General features: G+C 36.6%; 1 protein-coding gene across 2 annotated transcripts in view; it reads right to left on the bottom strand.

Annotated features, from left to right (window-relative positions):
- PPP1R1C (protein phosphatase 1 regulatory inhibitor subunit 1C) overlaps positions 1–19,909 on the bottom strand; it is a 130,393-nt gene extending 110,484 nt beyond the window's left edge. For both annotated transcript variants that reach the window (XM_059927286.1, XM_059927287.1), the window contains exons 1-2: positions 19,788–19,909; positions 18,054–18,114 (exon numbers count right to left, since the gene is read on the bottom strand). In XM_059927286.1, the coding sequence (XP_059783269.1) occupies positions 18,054–18,114; positions 19,788–19,868 (142 nt within the window). In that variant the 5' untranslated portion in view covers positions 19,869–19,909. The remainder of the gene's footprint in view (positions 1–18,053; positions 18,115–19,787) is intronic.
- Between the last annotated feature and the right edge of the window lie 796 nt (positions 19,910–20,705).

Genomic DNA, 20,705 nt, shown 5'->3' with positions numbered 1-20,705 from the left:
AACAATCTGCCTGCCAATGCAGGGCACACGGGTTCGAGCCCTGGTCTGAAGATCCCACATGCCGCAGAGCAACTAAGCCCCTGCGCCACAACTACTGAGCCTGTGCTCTAGAGCCCGTGAGCCACAACTACTGAGCCCACGTGCTACAACTACAGAGCCCGCACACCTAGAACCCATGCTCCGCAACAAAGAAAAGCCAGTGCACCACAACGAAGAGTAGCCCCTGCTCACCGCAACTAGAGAAAGCCTGCACACAGCAACAGACCCAACGCAGCCATAAATAAATAAATAGAGTCAAAAAAATAATCCTCTAAAAAAAAAGAAAATAATGGCATAAATAACAGAAATGACAGAAATTACGTGTAGTTATATGGCGAATAACAAATACACTTACAGATTGAAACAATTTGCTGCTTCTAACTTTGTAAGTCTTAAAAACTTCCAAGGTCCATACTTAGATAACTTGTTCAGCCACACATGCTCACTTTGCTAAATATTGAAAATGAGAAGTGTATATAATTCATCAAAGAAGAATTTAAGATTTTGCTCCAGTTGGACTTTGAATTTAAATAGATGTGTTGAACTGAGGCCATACAGTTTAGGATTAGCTATTCCTTGGAGCCCATTTATACGGAACAGTCGTCAGACCTCGGATAACACCCATGCCCCGGATTGTCTGGCAGCAGGTTAGTGACTCAGCAGGTAAGTAGATGTGAGTAGCTGAGCAGAATTGCTTGGCTAATAATGTATGTGTTTAATTGGAGATCTTTAATGATTAAGAGCAATTATTGTTTTTCAGGTAGTTATACTGAGCCTAAAGTAGATATATTGCCAACATTATTAAGGTAATAATTACTAAGTAAACATTTCCTTTTTACAAGAACATTGTGTTTACTCTTAAAAGGCTCTAGAAAATTGGTTTTTAATACTAGTGGCTCCGTTATTGAGGCATTACTTCGAGGAATGTTATGAATATTTCATATGGAATTTGAATGAGAGCTGTCTCTTTTATCCACTGTATCCAAAGTAATGTGTTCCATTCTGAACTCATCACCTTTCCCCACTCCCCTCCAAATGTGCACTGCCTTTTTAGGAAACGCTCCAGCATCTATAGCCTTAACTCAAACTTCTTTGTTATTACCATCTCCCCCTCTGCCATCCGATTAATCAAGTCCACTGACTTCCCATGCACTCAGACCTTCTGCCTCCTATCCATTATTTATCTGCAGCCACAGGGACCATTTCAGAATAAAATTTGAGCATGTGAGCTCTCCTGCTTAAAACCATTTGGTGGGTCCTAATCATAACTCCTTTAAAATGTTCATGATGCTCCCAACGTCGTGCCTGCCTAATCTCCACCCCTACCCGACACCACTCCACGCTGCATCGTACTGGACGCCTCACTTCCTTGAATCTGCAGTGCCTTGCCCTACTTCTGAGACTTTGTCCCTGTTTTCCCCTCTGTCTTGAATAGTCTCCCCTGCTTTTTCCTTCAGGCTTCAGCACAAACATCCTTCCTCCATTAAGCCTTTACTGACTGGGCTATGTGTTCTGTGTGCTTCTGAAGTATCCTGTATTTCTGCTACCACAAACCCCATCACCTTTCATTGTGAATCCTCGCATTCTTTAGATATATATGTGGCATTGGCCTGTAGTAGATGTTCAGTAACTAACAGTTAAATGAGTGAAATTTGGGTACTATGCTAAAAAATATGAGTATCACTAGGGAGCAAAATGGTGAGATTTCTGAAAACCATATCACAATCATAAAGATAAATGTGAGTATAGGATTAACAGATACAAACTACTATACTAAAATAGATAAGCAATAAGGATTTACTGTATAGCACAGGGGACAATATTCAATATCTTGTAATAACCTATAATGGAAAAGAATCTGAAAAAATATATATATGTAACTGAATCACTTTGCTGTACACCTGAAACTAACACAATATTGTAAATCAACTATATTTCAATTTTAAAAAGATAAATGTAACTGTAAATTTTAGTCAAGAGAGAACTGAGGGTAAACGAGATGTCTGTCCCCAAACATATGAAGTGTCCTCAGTTGGAAGAAGTATTACACTTTTTCTGAAATCCTTTGGAAGAACATATCAAGATCAGTAATTGAAAGATTCAAGAAGGATATTCCAACTAGATATAAGGCATAACTTTCTAACAAATAGAGCTGTCCAATCATAACCATGATGCTTCAAAAAGAGCTAAACGTATCACTGGAAATGGTCAAGTGGAATCTGACTAATCATCAGCTGGGATCCCTAGAGAAAGTAATCCTGCATAGAGTTGAGACCAAAATAGAACCAATATCATGGCTTTTACCCATTTTACTGCATGTTTCCTTTGCTTGTCAAAAATAATCCTTTCAAACAAAATTAATGGAAGAGGATGGTTTCAGTGGAAATTAGGGTGGCTATTGAGCATTCCTTTTTTCAATGATTAATTACTCTTTTATCAAGTCCAAATGATAAGGTTTAGTTTCAGAAAAAAAAAGTGGCAATTCAACAAAAATCATAGAGGTTGACTTGAGTTTATTAGGTTGAAGATGTCACAGACTGAATCAATGTCCAGCTGTAGCAGAATATAAGAAACTTGTGAATTTAAACTACTACCTAACTGAACTCTACTTAGTAGTACTTTTTCAGCTCTGAGCTGCTAGAAGCTATATTTTTGATAAATGTCCATGTCCAGAAATGAATGAAATGAGATAGATCTGAGCATCTTAAAAAGTGTAAGTATTTAGTAAAATAAAGTAGTGGTGAGGGCATTCTAAGTAGGAAAAAATTTTCTTTTTTTTTTTTTAAATATATTTATTTATTAATTTTTGGCTGTGTTGGGTCTTTGTTGCTGCTTGCGGGGTTTCTCTAGTTACAGTGAGCAGGGGCTACTCTTCGTTGTGGTGTGCGGGCTTCTCATTGCAGTGGCTTCTCTTGTTGCAGAGCACAAGCTCTAGGCATGTGGGCTTCAGTAGTTGTGGCACACGGGCTCAGTAGTTGTGGCTCACGAACTCTAGAGTGCAGGCTCAGTAGTTGTGGCGCATGGGCTTAGTTGCTCCGCAGCATGTGGGATCTTCAGACCAGGGCTCGAACCCGTGTCCCCTGCATTGGCAGGTGGATTCTTAACCACTGCGCCACCAGGGAAGCCCAGGAAAAAATTTTCTATTCAAAGATTTAAGGTGGAAATTTTTAGAGAACAAGTAGCCAGTCTTGTCAGAGACACAGGTTCAGGCCTGGGAATAAAGTAGAGTTGGAGAATTTGGTTCAATCCAGACTGTCAAGGATCTTGTATATCAGGCTAAGGGATCTAAGTGTTATTCCATAAGGAGCAGAGAGGAGCAAATGCAGTGAAATACAAGAGTACTGTTTGGAAAAGATGAGGCAAGAATATGTAGCATAGATCTCAAATATAAGCACAAATTACAGAGGACTTTATCACAGTAGTTTAAAGTGTTGACAATTTAGGTACTTCTTTTTAATTCTGATGTGTTGATAGTTGTTGCAATGTTATTAACCACCAGCCTTCTCTCCAAAGGAAGCTCCTTACTATTTTTGTCCCATAGGACAAAATACAGGTCAGTCCTGTCCAATAAGATGATTAATGGCATATTTTGGGGTTATGTACAGATACTCAGAGTGAGCTTATAAACAGAGTATTTTTCATATATGCTTCCAGCTACCAAATGTTTGGTGGCAATTAGTATATTTCTATATTTTTAATTTGGATTTGGAGTGTTTAAAGCATGTAAATCAGATTAGATCATGAAGCACATTAATAAACTGTTAAAAAAACAAATATTTTAGTTTTTAGTTCTTTGAAATATCATTTTGGTGCTTTTTTTGTCTTAGTAACTTTTTTTCTTCATCAAAACATTGAACCGAAGTTATTAATAAAAAGCAAAGTCTAAGTACTCTACTTTAAGAGCAAGGAATCATTAATTTTTACATAATAATTACATTATTAATAAAAACATAAATCTGATGACTTACATACAAATGATGTTTTAAGTGTTTATTATTTTGTCTTGTTTTGTTTCAGTTTGCATATTTGTGTCTTTGTTTCCTTAGCATGTAAGATTTGGAGTAGGAAATCATATTCTATTTCTTCTCGATTTATTTTGTGTCAAAGTTTCAAGTTTACTTCATTATCTAAGAAAGCTGTTTTCTCATAAGGAGTTTGAATGTAAAGCCTTTCAGATTTTTCACTGCAGTGAAATGTAAGTCTGTAGCTTAAAAAAAAAAATGAGGTCGATTCCTCATTTTCTAGCTGCTACACAGAAAAATTTAATATTAAAAGAGAAAAAATCTCAACAGAAAATGGATTGTGGTATGTCTGGAAAATTTGCCAAGAAGAATGTCAAACTAAGTTAGAAATGAGGAAATGGAGCTGATGCCTGTAATGAGCTCACTTTGGCGTGATGTACCAGCAGTAGTCCATAATGATAGACATGTTAATACGTATCCAGATAACAGGAATACGTAAAACACAAATTTTATCTGACTCAGTCAGAAAATAATAAAGCAGCTGGAATGCTGTAATGTGAAGCTAAATACAGATACGTTTGCAGATAATTCACTGGGACCAAAAGTAATTTGTTTCTATGGTTTCTTTGTGTAAAAAGTGAGGGAAAAGAACAATAAGGTACAAGGTCCACTCTAAAATTATTTTTCGTGCAGTCATTAAGTTTCACTTACGTACAAATCTTACAAACCAGTCAAATGGATTTTTCAGTGAAGCTGTATAATTTTAAATGCTTTTGATAAGTAATGAACTGTTTGCTTTCCAGTATTGACTGCAGGTTACTAACTATTCCCTGATAGCTTATTGCTAAAGAAAAGAAAATAGTTGAAGGAAAATTACCAGGTAAAATATTTATTTCACTATTCAAAGAAAATGAAAAGAAGACCTAGCCCCTATTTATCTGGTCACATATGTTAGCATAGAAGGAAAGTATCTGGCCATTCATTCAGTGCATAAAGACTGCTGCTGTTTGATGGTATTGAATTGAACTCTTGAACCCCTATATTTTTCTAAGAAAGCAGACAAATTGATTATATATTCACTTTTCCACCATCACCATTTTACTGACATTTTAAAATCAGTTTCAAATAATTTAAAGACAGCCAAAGAATAAAATTAGTCATTAGGCAAAACATACCCAGGCTTTAAATTGTCCTGTAAAACATAAGAAATCCCAAAGTCATCATTATGCAAAATTGCCTATGTATCCACAGTCACCGGTTGCCTGTGTTGTTTAATTCAAAGCATGTCTATACAAAAACAATAACACAACTAGCTCAAGTCCTCTACTACTAAAATGTATCCTTGCTGAGATGATTCCAAAAATTTGGTCATCCTGTGTGTTACAGAGCAAAGGCCACTTTAAGTTATTTCCATAAATGTTTAATGTAAGAACTCATGACGATCCAGTGAGTCATCATTTGTAGGTACTTGTGAGATGTTAGGATGGGGATAAACCTTGTGAAATAATCAGGTTAGTTTTAAATGGTCTCTATTTTCCTTCCATAGTAAGGCATCTTTCCAGTCATTCTCCCAGATCCTCAGAGCCCTTTTCTGCAGCCCTGATACCCAGAGAGTACTTAACTAAAGTCTGATACACATGGAAGGGTCTTGTGACCCAATCTTTTTTCTTCTGACTCACATCAAAATTTATTAATTCTGGGACTTCCCTGGTGGTCCAGTGGTTAAGAATCTGCCTTCCAATGCAGGGGACGCAGATTCGATCCCTGGTCGGGGAACTAAGATCCCACATGCCTTGGGGCAACTAAGCCCATGCGCCACAACTACTGAGCCCCCGAGCTACAACTACAGAGCCCACACACTCTGGAGCCCACGTGCCACAACTAGAGAGAAGCCTGCGTGCTGCAACGAATAGCCCGTGCACTGCAACAAAAGGTCCTGCTTGCCACAACTAAGACCCGACACAGCCAAAAAAAAATTTATTAATTCTATAATTCATTTCTTCAGGGCATTACTAGGTGACAGAAAGTCATCAACAATCAGTGGGAGCAGGGAGCAAATGAGTTAATGGATCCAGTGACTTGTTACTTCTCCTGGAATAAAGCCTTCCAGCTGGAGTGGTAAATGAAGGTTTCATATAAGAAGGGGGGTTTGATTTGAGTCTAGGAGGATAAGAACTACAGTTGACGGGAAGGGAAGATGACACCCCAGCATGTGTACAAATTGGTCATGTTCTTGGTCAACTAGGATCCAAATGTAAACCGTTGGCCCTCCAACTAATGTTTTAAGTTAAGACAATTATTTTTCTTAATAAGTACAGATAAATAGGCAAATGGACACATGCATAAATTACAAGGTCTAACTCTAAGAATGGAATAATGGGTAAGATTTATATTTCTGTTTGGTAATCTGATTTTTTGCTTATATAATAAAAAATCTAGTATTAACAACTCTGAAGTCCTCTTATCTAATAAATTATCCAAGAAAAGGAAAAAAAAGGTGTAGAATTACCACTCCAAAACAAACTCATGTTGGAATGGAAAGAAGTACATTCTGGTGTCATATCAAACAGAATCTCACTTAGCCAAGCTACAATGAAGAACTTGCTTATAATTGTTTCCATGAGGAAGACAGAAATAAAATAGGAAGGGTATGATGTTGCTATTTGTAGAGAGAAAAGTGTTATTAATGTAGTGGAAATCACACTGACCTTGGATAGACAGTGTGTGTTTAAATTTCAGACCCACTAATGTACTAGCTTCTTTGACATGGAGCAACTCATCTATCACCCTTTTTCTAAAATGGAGGTTATAATATTCATCTCACAGAGTTGTTGAGGATATATATAAGTGAAATAGGTTTGCAAATTAGAAAACTACCAAAGGTGAGATACATTACTATCAACCTCTTTAAATTTGCCTTTGAGCTTATATGGTTTTTAAAAATTATTTTATTTGTAGCTTAGAGGTAATTTTGTCTTTTAGGTCCTAAATGTACTTCAAAATGTATTTTACACATGCCCCTTATACTGTAACTGTCCATATAAACATTACAGCTGTTGTTTGCTTTGATTCTAATGATGTCAGTGGACCGCAGAATTAGGGTATGAAAATATCTTCAGCTGTCTCCAAGACCTTGAGCAAAAAGGTGCCCTTCATTGGCTAAGTAAAGCAGGAATTCTGGGCTATTCACAAAGTAAAATGACCTGTGGTAGAATTTGAGATGAGACATTTTAGTTCAATCATTCATGACATTTTACTTCACTGAAATGTGATGGTGAGTGGGTCTCTGGCATTATTTCTTGAAAACATTTTAATCGTTGGGGGCAGGTGAGCTGTATTTAGGATCCATGAAGGGAAAGTGGATAATCCTTAGAGTGCTTTGAAAAGCAAATAGAGTCTGAGTCTGTCCTGCTTAATCGGAAATCGCTGCCCATTTTCAATAGGAAGGTACCTATGGCAAATGAACAAAGTTCCTGTTCAACCTTCAAGCCCTCCACCAAAAATAAAGAAGGAAATAGATATAAAGCTGCAGTGCCAGCCATAATCTAACACAATTATTTTCCTTTCTTCTGTTCATTTTTTAAATCTCAACTTTAGTACAATTATCAGCAAATTGTGTAATAAAGACTCCATAGTCTATGGTGGAAATGACTGATTTATTTATTTATTTATTTATTTATTTTAACATCTTTATTGGAGTATAATTGCTTTATAATGGTGTGTTAGTTTCTGCTTTATAACAAAGTGAATCAGCTATACATATACATATATCCCCATATCCCCTCCCTCTTGCACCTCCCTCCCACCCTCCCTATCCCACCCCTCTAGGTGGTCACAAAGCACCGAGCTGATCCTGTGCTATGCGGCTGCTTCCCACTAGCTATCTATTTTACATTTGGTAGTGTATAAATGTCCATGCCACTCTCTCACTTCATCCCAGCTTACCCTTCCCCCTCCCCCTGTCCTCAAGTCTATTCTCTACATCTGCATCTTTATTCCTGCCCTACCCCTAGGTTCTTCAGAACTTTTTTTTTTTTAGATTCCATATATATGCGTTAGCATACAGTATTTGTTTTTATCTTTCTGACTTACTTCACTCTGTATGAGACTCTAGGTCCATCTATCTCACTACAAATAACACAATTTCATTTCTTTTTATGGCTGAGTAATATTCCCTTGTATATATGTGCCACATCTTCTTTATCCATTCATCTGTCGATTGACTGACTTACTTAAAGCAAGAAGTAGGAATAATGTGCACATTATGTTGAAACATAATGAGCTCGTCATAAGACAACTTTACGTGCCTTACTCTTCTTCTTCTTCTTAGCTATGGCTAATTAAAAACTAGGACAGGTAAATTATATTGTAGTATACAAATTAGAGCTCATAACAAATTCATTTTGAAAAGTAAAGCTGGCCTAGCCAATCACCCATTGTATAATTCTCTGCCAAAACCCTTTCACGCAAATCAGAATGGGGAAAGAATAAATCTCCCATCAGTCGCGTTGCTAGCATGTGTCATCTTGCTTGATTCCAGCAACACGACCAGGGTTGGAGTTGCCATGATCTGTGCTTCATAGAATTGGAAACTAAGACTCAGATATTCAGTCATGACATGATTTGATTCTAAGTCATGCCATGTTCATTGATTCTGAAATTAGGGCTCTTAACTCTACACAAAACCACCTCCCAGTGTTAAAGCCATGGAAAAGCAGTTTGGAAGTTACTGTATTCTTTTGGAATAAAGCCATAAGTGTCTAGACTGAGCAGAGAAAATAAAAATATAGTGAGATAGATTCAACCTGTACAGAAGCATTAGCAGAAGAGCATTGATAGGTTCAAGGGGCAAGGGAGAGAGAGAGGGGTCAGAGCTGATTCCAAGGTTGTGTGGTTCAGCAATTAGAGGAATGGAGGTACCATTAACAGAAATGTTGAGGTCAAAAGTTTAAATGTTGATTTCAATTTAGGGGACACATTTCAGCTAGACATTGATTTTCAGGTGTTAGTCAGAGGAGCTCACTTTCTGTTTCTAATTAAAATACTTCTCCCTGTATTCGTGAATTATGAAAATGGGCACAGGAAACCTCCAAAATGAGAGAATAGTCTTAAAATAACTAATATTCAATAAGTGTAACTTATTTTTTAAAATATTCTTCTGATTTAAAAAATAATTTAACAAATCTCACCATTTGAATCTATGCCAGTAATTTCAATGTTTTTTATTCATGGGTTTTCAAATGTGATTAGTTTTTGATTTATTTGTTTCAAGTTCAAAGGGTTAGAAATTTAAATAATAACTATTAGCTTTATTCCATTTGTAACCTGAATTCATGAAGCTTTTCTAGATACTTTGGTAGGTGCTGGCCTTTTTAAAATCAGGTCACTAGTGCAGGTGGATTTTATTACATGGATAAATAGTCTGTGATATTTTTACACACAGTTGTGTATTTGGCTTATATAAGCATGTGTACATGTGTTTGTGCATGGAAATATCTATTGTGTGTATGTGTTCTAATAGTCTGTTCTTCAACAGACAGGGAAAAAAAGCATAAACTGATGTTACATTGAGGCAAATTATTCTAAAAATTGGATTCCAAAATAACTGTTCTCATTCTTCCATTTTGTGCATTCAGTTCTATTTTTATGAGCAGGTCAATATGTATTTATATGTAAAGAGTGTGATTATGAAAATTGTTTCCCATAATGAAGGAAAATTGCTCCCAGAGAATGAAACAACAGCAACAAAAAGCCCAGAAAGATTACAAATTTCCTAGCTTTTCTTAGTTCTCACAGTACTTTTTTCTCAGCATTATTGCCAAGGTTGCACTGTAATTGTATTCTAGCCAGACTGTCAAGATATCTCCCTTTGATGATGCAGGTTTTGGCAACTTATTTCACAAATAGCCTTGTTAAGCGCTATAATTACTATATCAAATTACCCTAAGTGATACAAAATCATTGAGTTCAATTCAAAGATAATCTTCTATCCATAACACAGAAAAGACTCATAGATATAGATTTTAAATTTCCCAGCACGTTCAGGGGCCCCTGAAATGCTAAGGAAGATATGAAGGGGGACGAGTATGGAGAAGACAATAAGAGCAAACAGACTGGGAGGGAAGAGGTGAATTCGGAGGGCCCTAATCCTTGCAGCTGGGACGTTTGCTCCAGGACCTTCCTTTCTTTCTACCTCAGGCTTTTTGAGCTCCAGGTAGACTACTTGCCAGGACAATATGTTACATCTGGTCAGAGTACTCGTGTTTCAAAAGATAGATTATAGTAACAGTATTAACAACTTCAAAAGGTAGAATTTCAGGTAGTATGGAAACGGATTTAGGGAGATATTTTCCAGCATCTCTAAAATCTTACCACTTAGGTGCCTCCATCCCTTACAGTGTTTTTTTCTTTCTTTGTAGTTTTATCTGTTTAGTTTGACAGCCTTGAATGGAGCTTGCATCCTCCAAGTAGACCACGGTACCCTTCACAGCATCCTACACGGAGCCCAGGCAGGCATCTATGTCACCTGTCCGGACCCTGTGTGGGCATTTCAGCTTTAGCCCCTGGTAAGTTCTGCTACCAAATTGTGTCTGGTATTGCTGGAACAGCATCAGATCACTACTTGGTCAAAGTCATGAATAGAAAATGGTGGGAGAAAGGATAGAAAATCCCAAAGCTTGAAAGCTTGCTCCAGAACAATTCTAAAATAAATGCATAAATAATCCTTCTCTGTTAACTACATAGCTTGGTTAGATTTTTTGTTAGAGGTTTGGTAATTTACTGTTCTCCTTGAATATGATTACGAAATAGAAACAATTAGAAAGAGCTGTTAGAAACTTTTTCTAGCTTAAATTTGAAATTGAATGTGCCCTTAAGCTCCCCAGAACAGCTGATTACAATGTTGTCCATGTGTACTATTACATAGACACAAAAATGCACGTCTGTTTATTCAATGGATGCAGAATAGCCTTATTTCTAATGAATATATTTTATATTGAGTAAAATTTGGTAGTGTTGGAAAAAACCAAGCTTTTCAGAGCCTCGTGAACCCAGCTTCCTCACTTTTAATGGGCCTTAAAAGGATGAGCCACTTTTTTGGGGTAACACAGGCAGTAAGCAGCCATCTGAGAGCCAGATTCAAGCCTGAGTGATTCCAACACCTCTATTCCTAAAGAGTACATGCCGGCCTCTCCAAAATAAGAGTTACCATTTATCAAGCATCTAGTCTCTGTACCGTATTTTACAACATTATAACCTAATCACCCAAAACATCCTATGGTAAACATTTCTGTACTGAATTGAAATATATTTCGTATTTTGCTACATGTTGTTGATCTTACTACCAATATACATGTGTCAAATTATGCCTCAGGTAGGTTTCTCCATGAGGTCAGGGATGGTGACTTACCTATTTTATCCCCTAGAGCAGCTAACACTGTGCCTTAGCCAGAATAAGTGCCCAGAAAGTTTGATAGATTGCCATTGGATTTGAGAATATATTTTTTTATCCACTTAAATTGAATAGACCATGGGCATCTAATATCTACTAGATATACGACTAGTTTGAGTAGCTATATCTATGCTACTAGTTTGGAATAAATAGTAAAATGTTAGCTCTGATGCCAGTTCTTAAAAGCTTAAAGCCAAAAGATCAAGACAAGTTTTACAAATGTTTCATAGAATAGTGAGCATGATAAATAAATGCCTCTATGTCTTGGCCAGAATTAATCTTACTGTGGTCTGAGCTGTTGGAATTTCTGTTATTACAATTGTATCCTGGTTCATCCAGATGTATTATTCTCTGTTACCTAGTCCACATGTTCCTCGAGGATTTAGAATAAGGACTCAGTAAATACTTAATTGAATTGAATGTATAAATCAATAAATACCTTCAAGAGTTGCAGGTGAGAGGAGAGTATTGGAATAACAGAGCCAGACAATGACTCAGATTAGTTAGGGGAAAGTTTTGAGATTTAAATGAGTCTCAGGCTGCAATTTAAATAAGATTAATTGGAAAACATGGAGAGTGATTTACACAAATGAGTCAGTCTAGGCTGTCTTAAGAGTTGGCAAAGGAACCAAAGGAAGAAAGCTTACCCAGAATATAGCACAGGAATGGTGTATGGAAGGAAGTGAGAGCAAATGGAGTGGAATCAAATGTGAGCAATCAAATGAGAGTTTAATAGATATCACTAAAGGATTTTTATACTCCATATTCAATCTTCTTTCTTTCCACATACTATTAGGATATGATTGCATTTTTTTTTTTTTTTTTTTGATTGCGCCAAGTGGTTTGCAGGAGCTCAGTTCCCTGATCAGGCATCGAACCCGGGCCCTCAGCAGTGAAAGCACAGAGTCCTAATCACTGAACCACCAAGGAATTCCCATGAATTGCATTTTTGATTGGATACAATCTTTCACAAAGATCTCTTGCTTGCAATATATTTTTTCATAACTTTATAGACATCAGTAGCATGCTTATTTTTAAAATATTCCCAAGGACTCATATTTCATGACAATTATGTTTGTAAACCAGACGTGGTCAGTTGAACAAATACCACAGTATAAGATCCATAACAATTCCATAATTGTGTATTCTTATCCTGATGAATTAGGAGTTATGGTACATCTTTTCTCTTATCAAGAACCAATGCCTCGTGGGGACACTGCCTAATGCAGTCAGGATGGGAAAAGAGCTGGGCCATCTTCTGATAAGAAATGCAGGTTTTAGGAGAACTCAGCTTTTCTCAGCATGGATATAATGACGCAGGGGGATCGCATGTCTTCACTATCTATTTGGTTGCAGACACTGTGCTATGCATTTTCTTACACCTCGATGTCCTCTTTTAAAAAGGGGGAAACTGAGCCCACAGAGGTCAACTGCACACCCAATGTCTCACTACCAGGAACCGGCAAAGCTGGGATTCAAACCCAAGTCTTACTCCAAAGGCAGTGCTTTACCTTCTACAAACACTGCCTTTCTACATCGTGCAGAAGTACCTTAGGGTTATTTTCACCTGCTATAATACCCACAAGTAGGAAAACAGAGACCAAGAAAAAGGAAGTGAATTGAACCTACCATAATTCTGTCATATTTCACTAAGCTATTTCTTATTAAAATCAGTGTAGAAGGTGAGCAGTATATACTATTGCTCAAAATGAACAAAAGTAGTAATCTTGCTGAAATAAAACAGAACTATTTCACAGTTTTATAATTTGCCCTTTCATTTTTCTTCCATTCAATTTGAAGATGACACTAGTCCTTTGAGCACTTATAGTATAGCAAACTTTGGCATGACTAAGAACTGGAACCTTATCTTTGGCTCACAATTATTCCTATTGATCGGGCTATTTGGCTGCACAGACTGAATAGTTATAGGAAAATAAGTCAATCAGTTGTACAGTACGTGAATCTCTGAAAGCCACATGCATCACTTATCTTTGAATTTTTTTTTTTTTTGGCTGCACCATGCAGCATGTGAGATCTTAGTTCCCCGACCAGGGATAGAATCTGTGCCCCCTGCATTGGGAGCACAGAGTCTTAACCACTGGACCGCCAGGAAAGTCCCTGCATTACTTATCTTTAACTCATTCAGCATAGTTTGGCATTCAATAACTTATAGAAATAAATGCTGAGGAGAAAAAAATAGGCTTTTCTGACAAATTAATACCAGTTAAACCTTGAAGAGTCTTCAAACACTGGACCTTTCTTTCTTTTGTACTGTCATTAATGTTCAGAAGGCAAAATAAATGCTGAACAATCAACGACAATTGTGGATCAGAATGAATTACAGCCACATTCCCAAAGAAGATGAGGAAAAAGAATGAAACAAAACTGTACGGACTATAGGTCCAGTACAGCTTTTACTTGAACACATTTGATTGGAGGTCCCTGGGGGTGACAGCCCCTCCAGGTGTGGGGCTGATGATGTCTTACCCATCCTTAAGAATCCCAGGAAAATCCTCAGTGAGATTCCTGGAACTTGTACTCAGGGTGCCCATTGCCTACCAGTCACTCATTTTGTAAAATAGAGGGTCTCCATGAAGAGAGACTATTTGTATATGAATGCCCTAACACTAGAAATAAATGTCCACTTTAACTTGATGACCCTGCAAAACCTCACATCATTGAAAATTTCTGGAGCCTCTCTGCTTTGAACAGCTCAGTCTGAGTCTAGCAATATTTTCTGTCATCCAGTGTCTCAGGATTTTAAATACAGAGCCTTGAAAATCTTACTAGTCAACTTACTGTCAAATTCCTAAAATGCAAGCCTCATTTAGAAAGTCACATGCTACTTCCAGAACGGACTGTGGCTTCTTTTTCAGTGTGTGGAGCCAAATAGCCCAATCAATTGGAAACCCCAGTTCTCTTTACTGACTAGACTTACTCTCAAGGTTGAAAGGAGATGGTGAGATATTGAATTCATATGTCTCATTATTAAGTAATTTTTAGGAACATGGCCCATGTGTGAAAATGCTTTGTTTTTATTCCTCATTTCTAAGAATATTTGGAGCGAAAAGTGTCGAAGAGAAAGTCAGTCTCCCCCAAATTTGGCTGTGATAGGAAGTTCCGTAAATATCCCCCATTTTACATTATATGTCTGGTCCCACTTATAAGATGTACAACAACCTTCTAAATGATGCCAAAACTCCTGTGTACTTACCCAAATCTTCAGTAAGCTCCTGGCCTCTTACAGTTCACTCATGTTTAATAGGCATCAGGTCCATTAAACTTAGTTGTAACCATATTGTCTCTGCTTAACAGTAAGTGGAAAAGAATGGATGCCACAAACTTTAATATTCGGAAGGTCTGTTCTAATCTGGCTTTTTACTGGAAGACTTTGTCCAGCTTTAGGCTCCAAAGGCCTAGAGACAAGGAGAATTTGGATAGAGCTCATTAAGGCCCTTATTGGGTACTGGGAACATTCAATCCAGAAAAGAAAGTAATGAAGAATTGCCATATGTATTTAAAAAGGTGAATAGGGACTTCCCTGGTGACCTAGTGGTTAGGATTCTGGGCCTTCACTGCCGTGGCCTGGGTTCAGTCCCTGGGGAACTGAGATCCCACAAGCCGCGCAAGTGCAGCCGAATAAATAAGTAAGTAAATAAATAAATAATTTTTTAAAAAGGTGAGTAAATGAACTTTTATTGACAAGAGTAAATGAAGAGTTAGAATAAAGTGGGGCATCACTCGTTTTTCACAAGAAACTGTATTTTCTAACTCGTAAAATAATTTGATCTCATACTGAAAACTAGTTGTAACTATGGATTCTTCTCTGATATATACAAAATGGAGCAAGTCTCAGGGACTTGGGTCGATTTCTGTATCTTTCATGAAGAAGTGTGGTTAGATTAGGTATTTTCTGAAGTTCTTTCCCAATTCTAGGTTTCTAATACTGGTAGCCAAATAAATATACAGTCTTCTCGTAAGCCTACTATTGTAAATACAAGTAATGTTTAAGTAAATCTAGAAATGTGATGAAATAAATTGCAGAAAGTGACATTGCCATTTACTTCTAAATAGAGAAGATTTATATATAGTCATCCCTTTAAATAAAAATATAGAAACCAAACCAGTTAACTACATATTGTACAAGAGTAAAAGCAAATAGTACAAGACGAGACAATGAGACTCTTACTGTATAACCTGAGAGAGGTTATCATAAATAGGCACTTACTCAGAAGATTAAAAATTCTGAAAGATAAGCAGTTTGCTACAAGGTCACTAAAATTGGTAGCCCTAGAAAACATTTGAAAAAGATGAAATTTGTCTTTGGTGCACCTCTACCCCCGCATCTCCGGCTTCTAGTACCTTTTTACTGCCGTTGGCTGTTTAGAGTCATTCCAAGAAGCAAACGTAGTTTCTGCCCTCTCCACCATAAAGACACACCCTTTGCTTTTAAATTTTTTCAGGTATGATGCCTTCAATTTAACATTTTTAGTCTTGTGTCCCATTATTTTGAATTAAATTGATTAATCTATGCCGGAGGGTATATCCTTAACAGGTTATGTAACTGTTTCCCTAGCGTTTCTACTGCTGAGAATTCTAGGCTGTTAGAAAGGGAGTGATGTGACATTTTGTTGCCCCTGGACTCTTACCAATCAGGTGCCCTCCTCATCTCTACGTTTACACAGGCAAAGATGAACTAGCAAACAGTCTGGATTTACATGTTGAAATATCTTTCTATTTCCTTTATTTCTAATCTAAAATTAAATCATTCTTTCAAATATTCTTTTATAACAGACTATTTCTGCAAACTCCTGAAAAGATTTTTTTTTTAAAGTAAGCCATGTCTAATTCATTTAACAATGATTACAATATACCGATCTTATCATATGAATTGGAAAGGTTTGTTAATTATGTCTCTGTAATGGAAAATTTAATTTTCTTTGCTTCATTAATTGACAAGAAAGATTTTCAGGGATTTGAATTTTAAAGAGCATTAATGATAGGTGATTCCAAGAATACTCATATGTGTCCTGGGCAATTTCAATAAATTGAAGAGATTTGTTTATTTACCAGGTTTTAAAGCTGCACCCGATTTTTATTTGTCAAAGAACACATTGCTTTTGAGGGCTAAAAGCAACAATTGCTTTAACAAGGTCATTTAACAATTAAGTTCTTTTGTTGTTGCTGTTATTTGTTTTGTTTTGTTTGATAGAGAATGTTCAGATAATATTTGAAACATAAAGAATTGTTGGATAGGGAAGAAATATTTAGTACAGATGAAATTATGAAGATTCTGTTCTTCTTGTTATATCTTTGGGCAACACTTTTCAAGGTTAGCATAGAGAGGTAAGTTCTAGGACACTGTGGAGAGGTCTGCCACTATGAGCAAAAGGCTGTGATGGAAAATTGCTCTAAAATTACCTCCAATATGAAAAGATTTCATTATTATGTTTATTTACTTGTATTTATTTGCACCTCTTACCAGTTGCATCTCTTATTCAACCAAATATAAGTTATATTTATTAAGTGAAATAATATATTTGAAAATGATTTTAAAATGCTATAGCACTTTAAAGATACAGGATCAAATTATAATTCTTTGTTTTCAGCAGGAATAAATTTGCTTATTTGTTTCCCAACAACTGAACATCTTTCTGTATTTGGGCTCCATGACTAATATTCTATTAGAATTTTACTTTCTTATCTTATGTATGTTTCTCTAATTAGAAAGGAATCTGAAAAAGTCAGACTGTTTTGCCCGGGTATTCTTAAAACAAATCATTCACTACAATATGTAATTACACTTACTATGTTTCCATTAAACTCTTTTTAGCCACCCTTATTGTTTATACCTGCAAAAAATCCAACAAGTCCTGCCTGGATACAAATTAGTGCCGTGACCTTTGCTGTCCTACTTGTATTTCTAGAAACAGAGCTTAAATGTGAAATTAAAATCACCCCCATTCAGTAAGTACATAATGTTTGTGTATTGCAGATCATAGTCCTTTATCAGGAATAATAATGCAGCTTTACTTTTTATGGGAAATGGAGAATAAAACCTCAACAAATGGATACAACTCTTTAGAATGGCTCTCAAATGGGCAGTGCTGAAAATTGATCTGGTTACTTGTCAATTGCATTATTCAGAGATTACATCAGCATCAAAGCTGTAGCCAGTGCTGGCTCATTGCCCACCCCATGATAACCTTTGATAAAAAAACAACTCTGTAAAGATGTCAGCATCTCCAGGGCTGCAATTTGAGCTATGAAACCTAATTAAACAACTTTCTACCAGGCTCATTAATAAGCACTGAACCAGATTCTATGCAAACACCTGAACACATAGCAGTGATTGCTAACAAAACATTTCATAGCATATTGTCACCAGTAAGTCATTCTAGAGGAAAAGCAGGCAGTTGGCTGAGACAGTTTTCATAATATCTATTTCTGATTTTGTTTATGATCCATTGTATAGACTAGCTTATTAGATTATTGCTAACTGAAATACCGAATTGAAGCCTGTTGGCAATGGCATGCTCTTTGATGTTCCTCAAACAATTCTGTTCTGTTACATCAGTACATAAGACATCATGCTTCTTTACCTGGGGGGTTATGTTCATTGAGAATCACAAGTGATGCTGGTGTAGGTCTTCTTTTCCTGATCTGTGAACAACAAAGGCCCAGCTAAGGTCAGAGACTGTCAGACTCTGTTCTAGGTTACTCTACAGCTTGCAAGTCTGTCCCATCCTCATCTTTTCCTAACATAAAGAGCAAATTTCTGGGGGGCACACGGTAGGCGCTCACTAATTTTATTTTGAATAATAGAAAGCCAGACAGTAGAACTGTCAGATATTAGTATCACCTTCTTTGATCAAAAAGCTACATTTCCACAGAAAAGAAATAGTTGTATGTAACCAAATGATACCACTGAATACCAATATGCAGTGAAGGTACAGGGATGACTTGCTAATTTTAGTGGCTCTCTTGGAGCCTCATAAATTGATGAAGCTTTCAAGATCCATTACACTCATTTCTAAACAGGGTAAGAGAAGCTTAGAAAACTCAAATTTCCAGCAGGTTAAATTTAACAGCATACGTTCTTAACTTCAATTAATATTATAAATTTTTCTTATTTTCTATATTATTATTTAGAACAAATTAACACATAAAGAATGAATATGGATCTTGCAAAAGTATATAATTCACTTAAAACTAATAGGTTTGGTGTGGGGTTTTTTTCCTTTATTTTCGGAGTTACAGGAACATTTTATGATTAGAATTTCTAATGTATCCTTGATCTTTTAAATATATAAGTAAATTCCCAAATCAGTAGGATAGTGGATAAATTTTAAACAGTGATATCTTGTCCAGGATAGAACCAATGCTCCATTCAACATAGATACATGTTCAAGGTTGTATTTATCTGGCTTGAGTTTGGGTCAATCTACTTCAGATTATCAAAACATCCTAGGAAGTTGAGAGTCTCAGATTCAATAATTACTTTTAAGACTTTGTATATAATATTTGGAAGAGGATTCAGGAATAATTTAGGTTTTAAGAAATTAATGAATTAGGTAGAAGACCCCATAAATTTGTTTTTGCCTCCTCACTGTTGTAATTTTACCACAAATGATCTTTTAAGTGGTTCCATTGAATCAAGAGTCTAAGTAAATCTGAATATGAAAGGTGATACAGTAAACCAATCTCACATGAGAGAGAGACAGAGATAGAAGTAAAGATATATAGACGTATTAGACTTGGAAAAAATCCAGGTTGTGTTAAAATACCATTTTTAATATCTGAATAAAATGTTTTTTAAATGATACATATACCTACGATCCTATATTACATATACTTATAATTACTGCTTTGGATACACAATGAAAACATTAAAATAAAACATTAAACCTGTAATCTGAAATTATTCCAAGGTTTAATGCTTTCATTGTTAAATGAATCTTTTGATTTTATAAATAATAAAATAAAAGCTTGCTAATTTTGAAAAAAAAATTTGAAGTTTCTCTAAGTGTTGAACCTGTTATTTTAATAAGCAAAAGCAAACAGATTTTTGGATCCAAATCTAAACTGCTAATATAACCATTTTTCTTTAATGGGTGCTAACTTGTATCACATGAAATGCTGCATTTTAGCCAGTAGTTCCCCCAATGCAACTCAAATACAAGTGCATGTGGAAATGAAATTATTTCTCATTTACATATCCTGGGAAGTCACAAAGTTAGGCAAATTCAAGAGGTGGAGAAGCTTTCAATTAATAACAAGAATATACGTCTGTATTACTTACATACAGGAGCTGGTCCCCACCCGGTTCCACTTACCTGTTCAGCTGCTTCAGGTGCAATCTGACTCTGGAATAAAGGCACAGCAAATTGTATCTTTTTGGGACTGTTGGGCTCCATGACAATGATGAGAATTAGAGATGTGAAGGGCTCAGAAAGACTAACCCCAGGTGGTGTCTGGGATGTGTTTCCTCAGGCGCACTCCACCCTGCTACACAGAGTGCTTCGTAATAAATAGCTGTAATTCTAGAGAAAGCAAGTGAAGATGCCGAGGTCTGAGTAACTCCCTTCTTCAACATCCACAGTGATGCCTGGCTTGCCTGTTCCCCCACCAATCCCTTAGATCCTCTCAGCACAATACAGAAAGGAACTGTAAGCTAATAGTGTGCCTCTTCACTAATATACACATGCCAAGCATTCACTCAGCAGCTAATTGAAAATGTAATGCTAGCCTTGAAGGACCTGCTGCCCCGGGATTTGAAAGAAAGGCTCTATCCACTGTACATTACTAACCGGCTGCTCAAAAGTGCAATGTAAGCTCCCTCTGAGTATTGCAGGGATGGGCCATTCATTATTGATGAACATAAAGCTGTAAGTTTTTAGAGTTGGGGGAAGGGTTTGGATATAGGATCATTTCATTTCTCTTGGAGAAACTAATCCATCAGACACCTTTGTTATTTCACATCCAGCTACCAAATTGATGATTGCCACGGAGGATAAGCCACAACCAATAATATCAGCTATATTTATGCTGTGAGACCTGGTTAGGTAAGACTGATCATGGGATGCAGAGCGTCTGTGGTGGAGTGAGGACAACATTGCCTTCAGGACTGAGCAGATCTCAGTTCAGGTTCCATCCCTACCACTAACAAGCTCTGTGGCCTCAAGCAAATCAGAGGCTATATCTAGGCCGCCATACCTTCCTCAGACAAACAAGGAGATTGGACTTAGTGACCT

The sequence above is a fragment of the Balaenoptera ricei genome, chromosome 7 (assembly GCF_028023285.1).
Source record: "Balaenoptera ricei isolate mBalRic1 chromosome 7, mBalRic1.hap2, whole genome shotgun sequence".
NCBI lineage: Eukaryota > Metazoa > Chordata > Mammalia > Artiodactyla > Balaenopteridae > Balaenoptera > Balaenoptera ricei.
The sequence above is the reverse complement of the archived record's forward strand: the minus strand, read 5'-3'. Positions and strand labels throughout refer to the sequence as shown.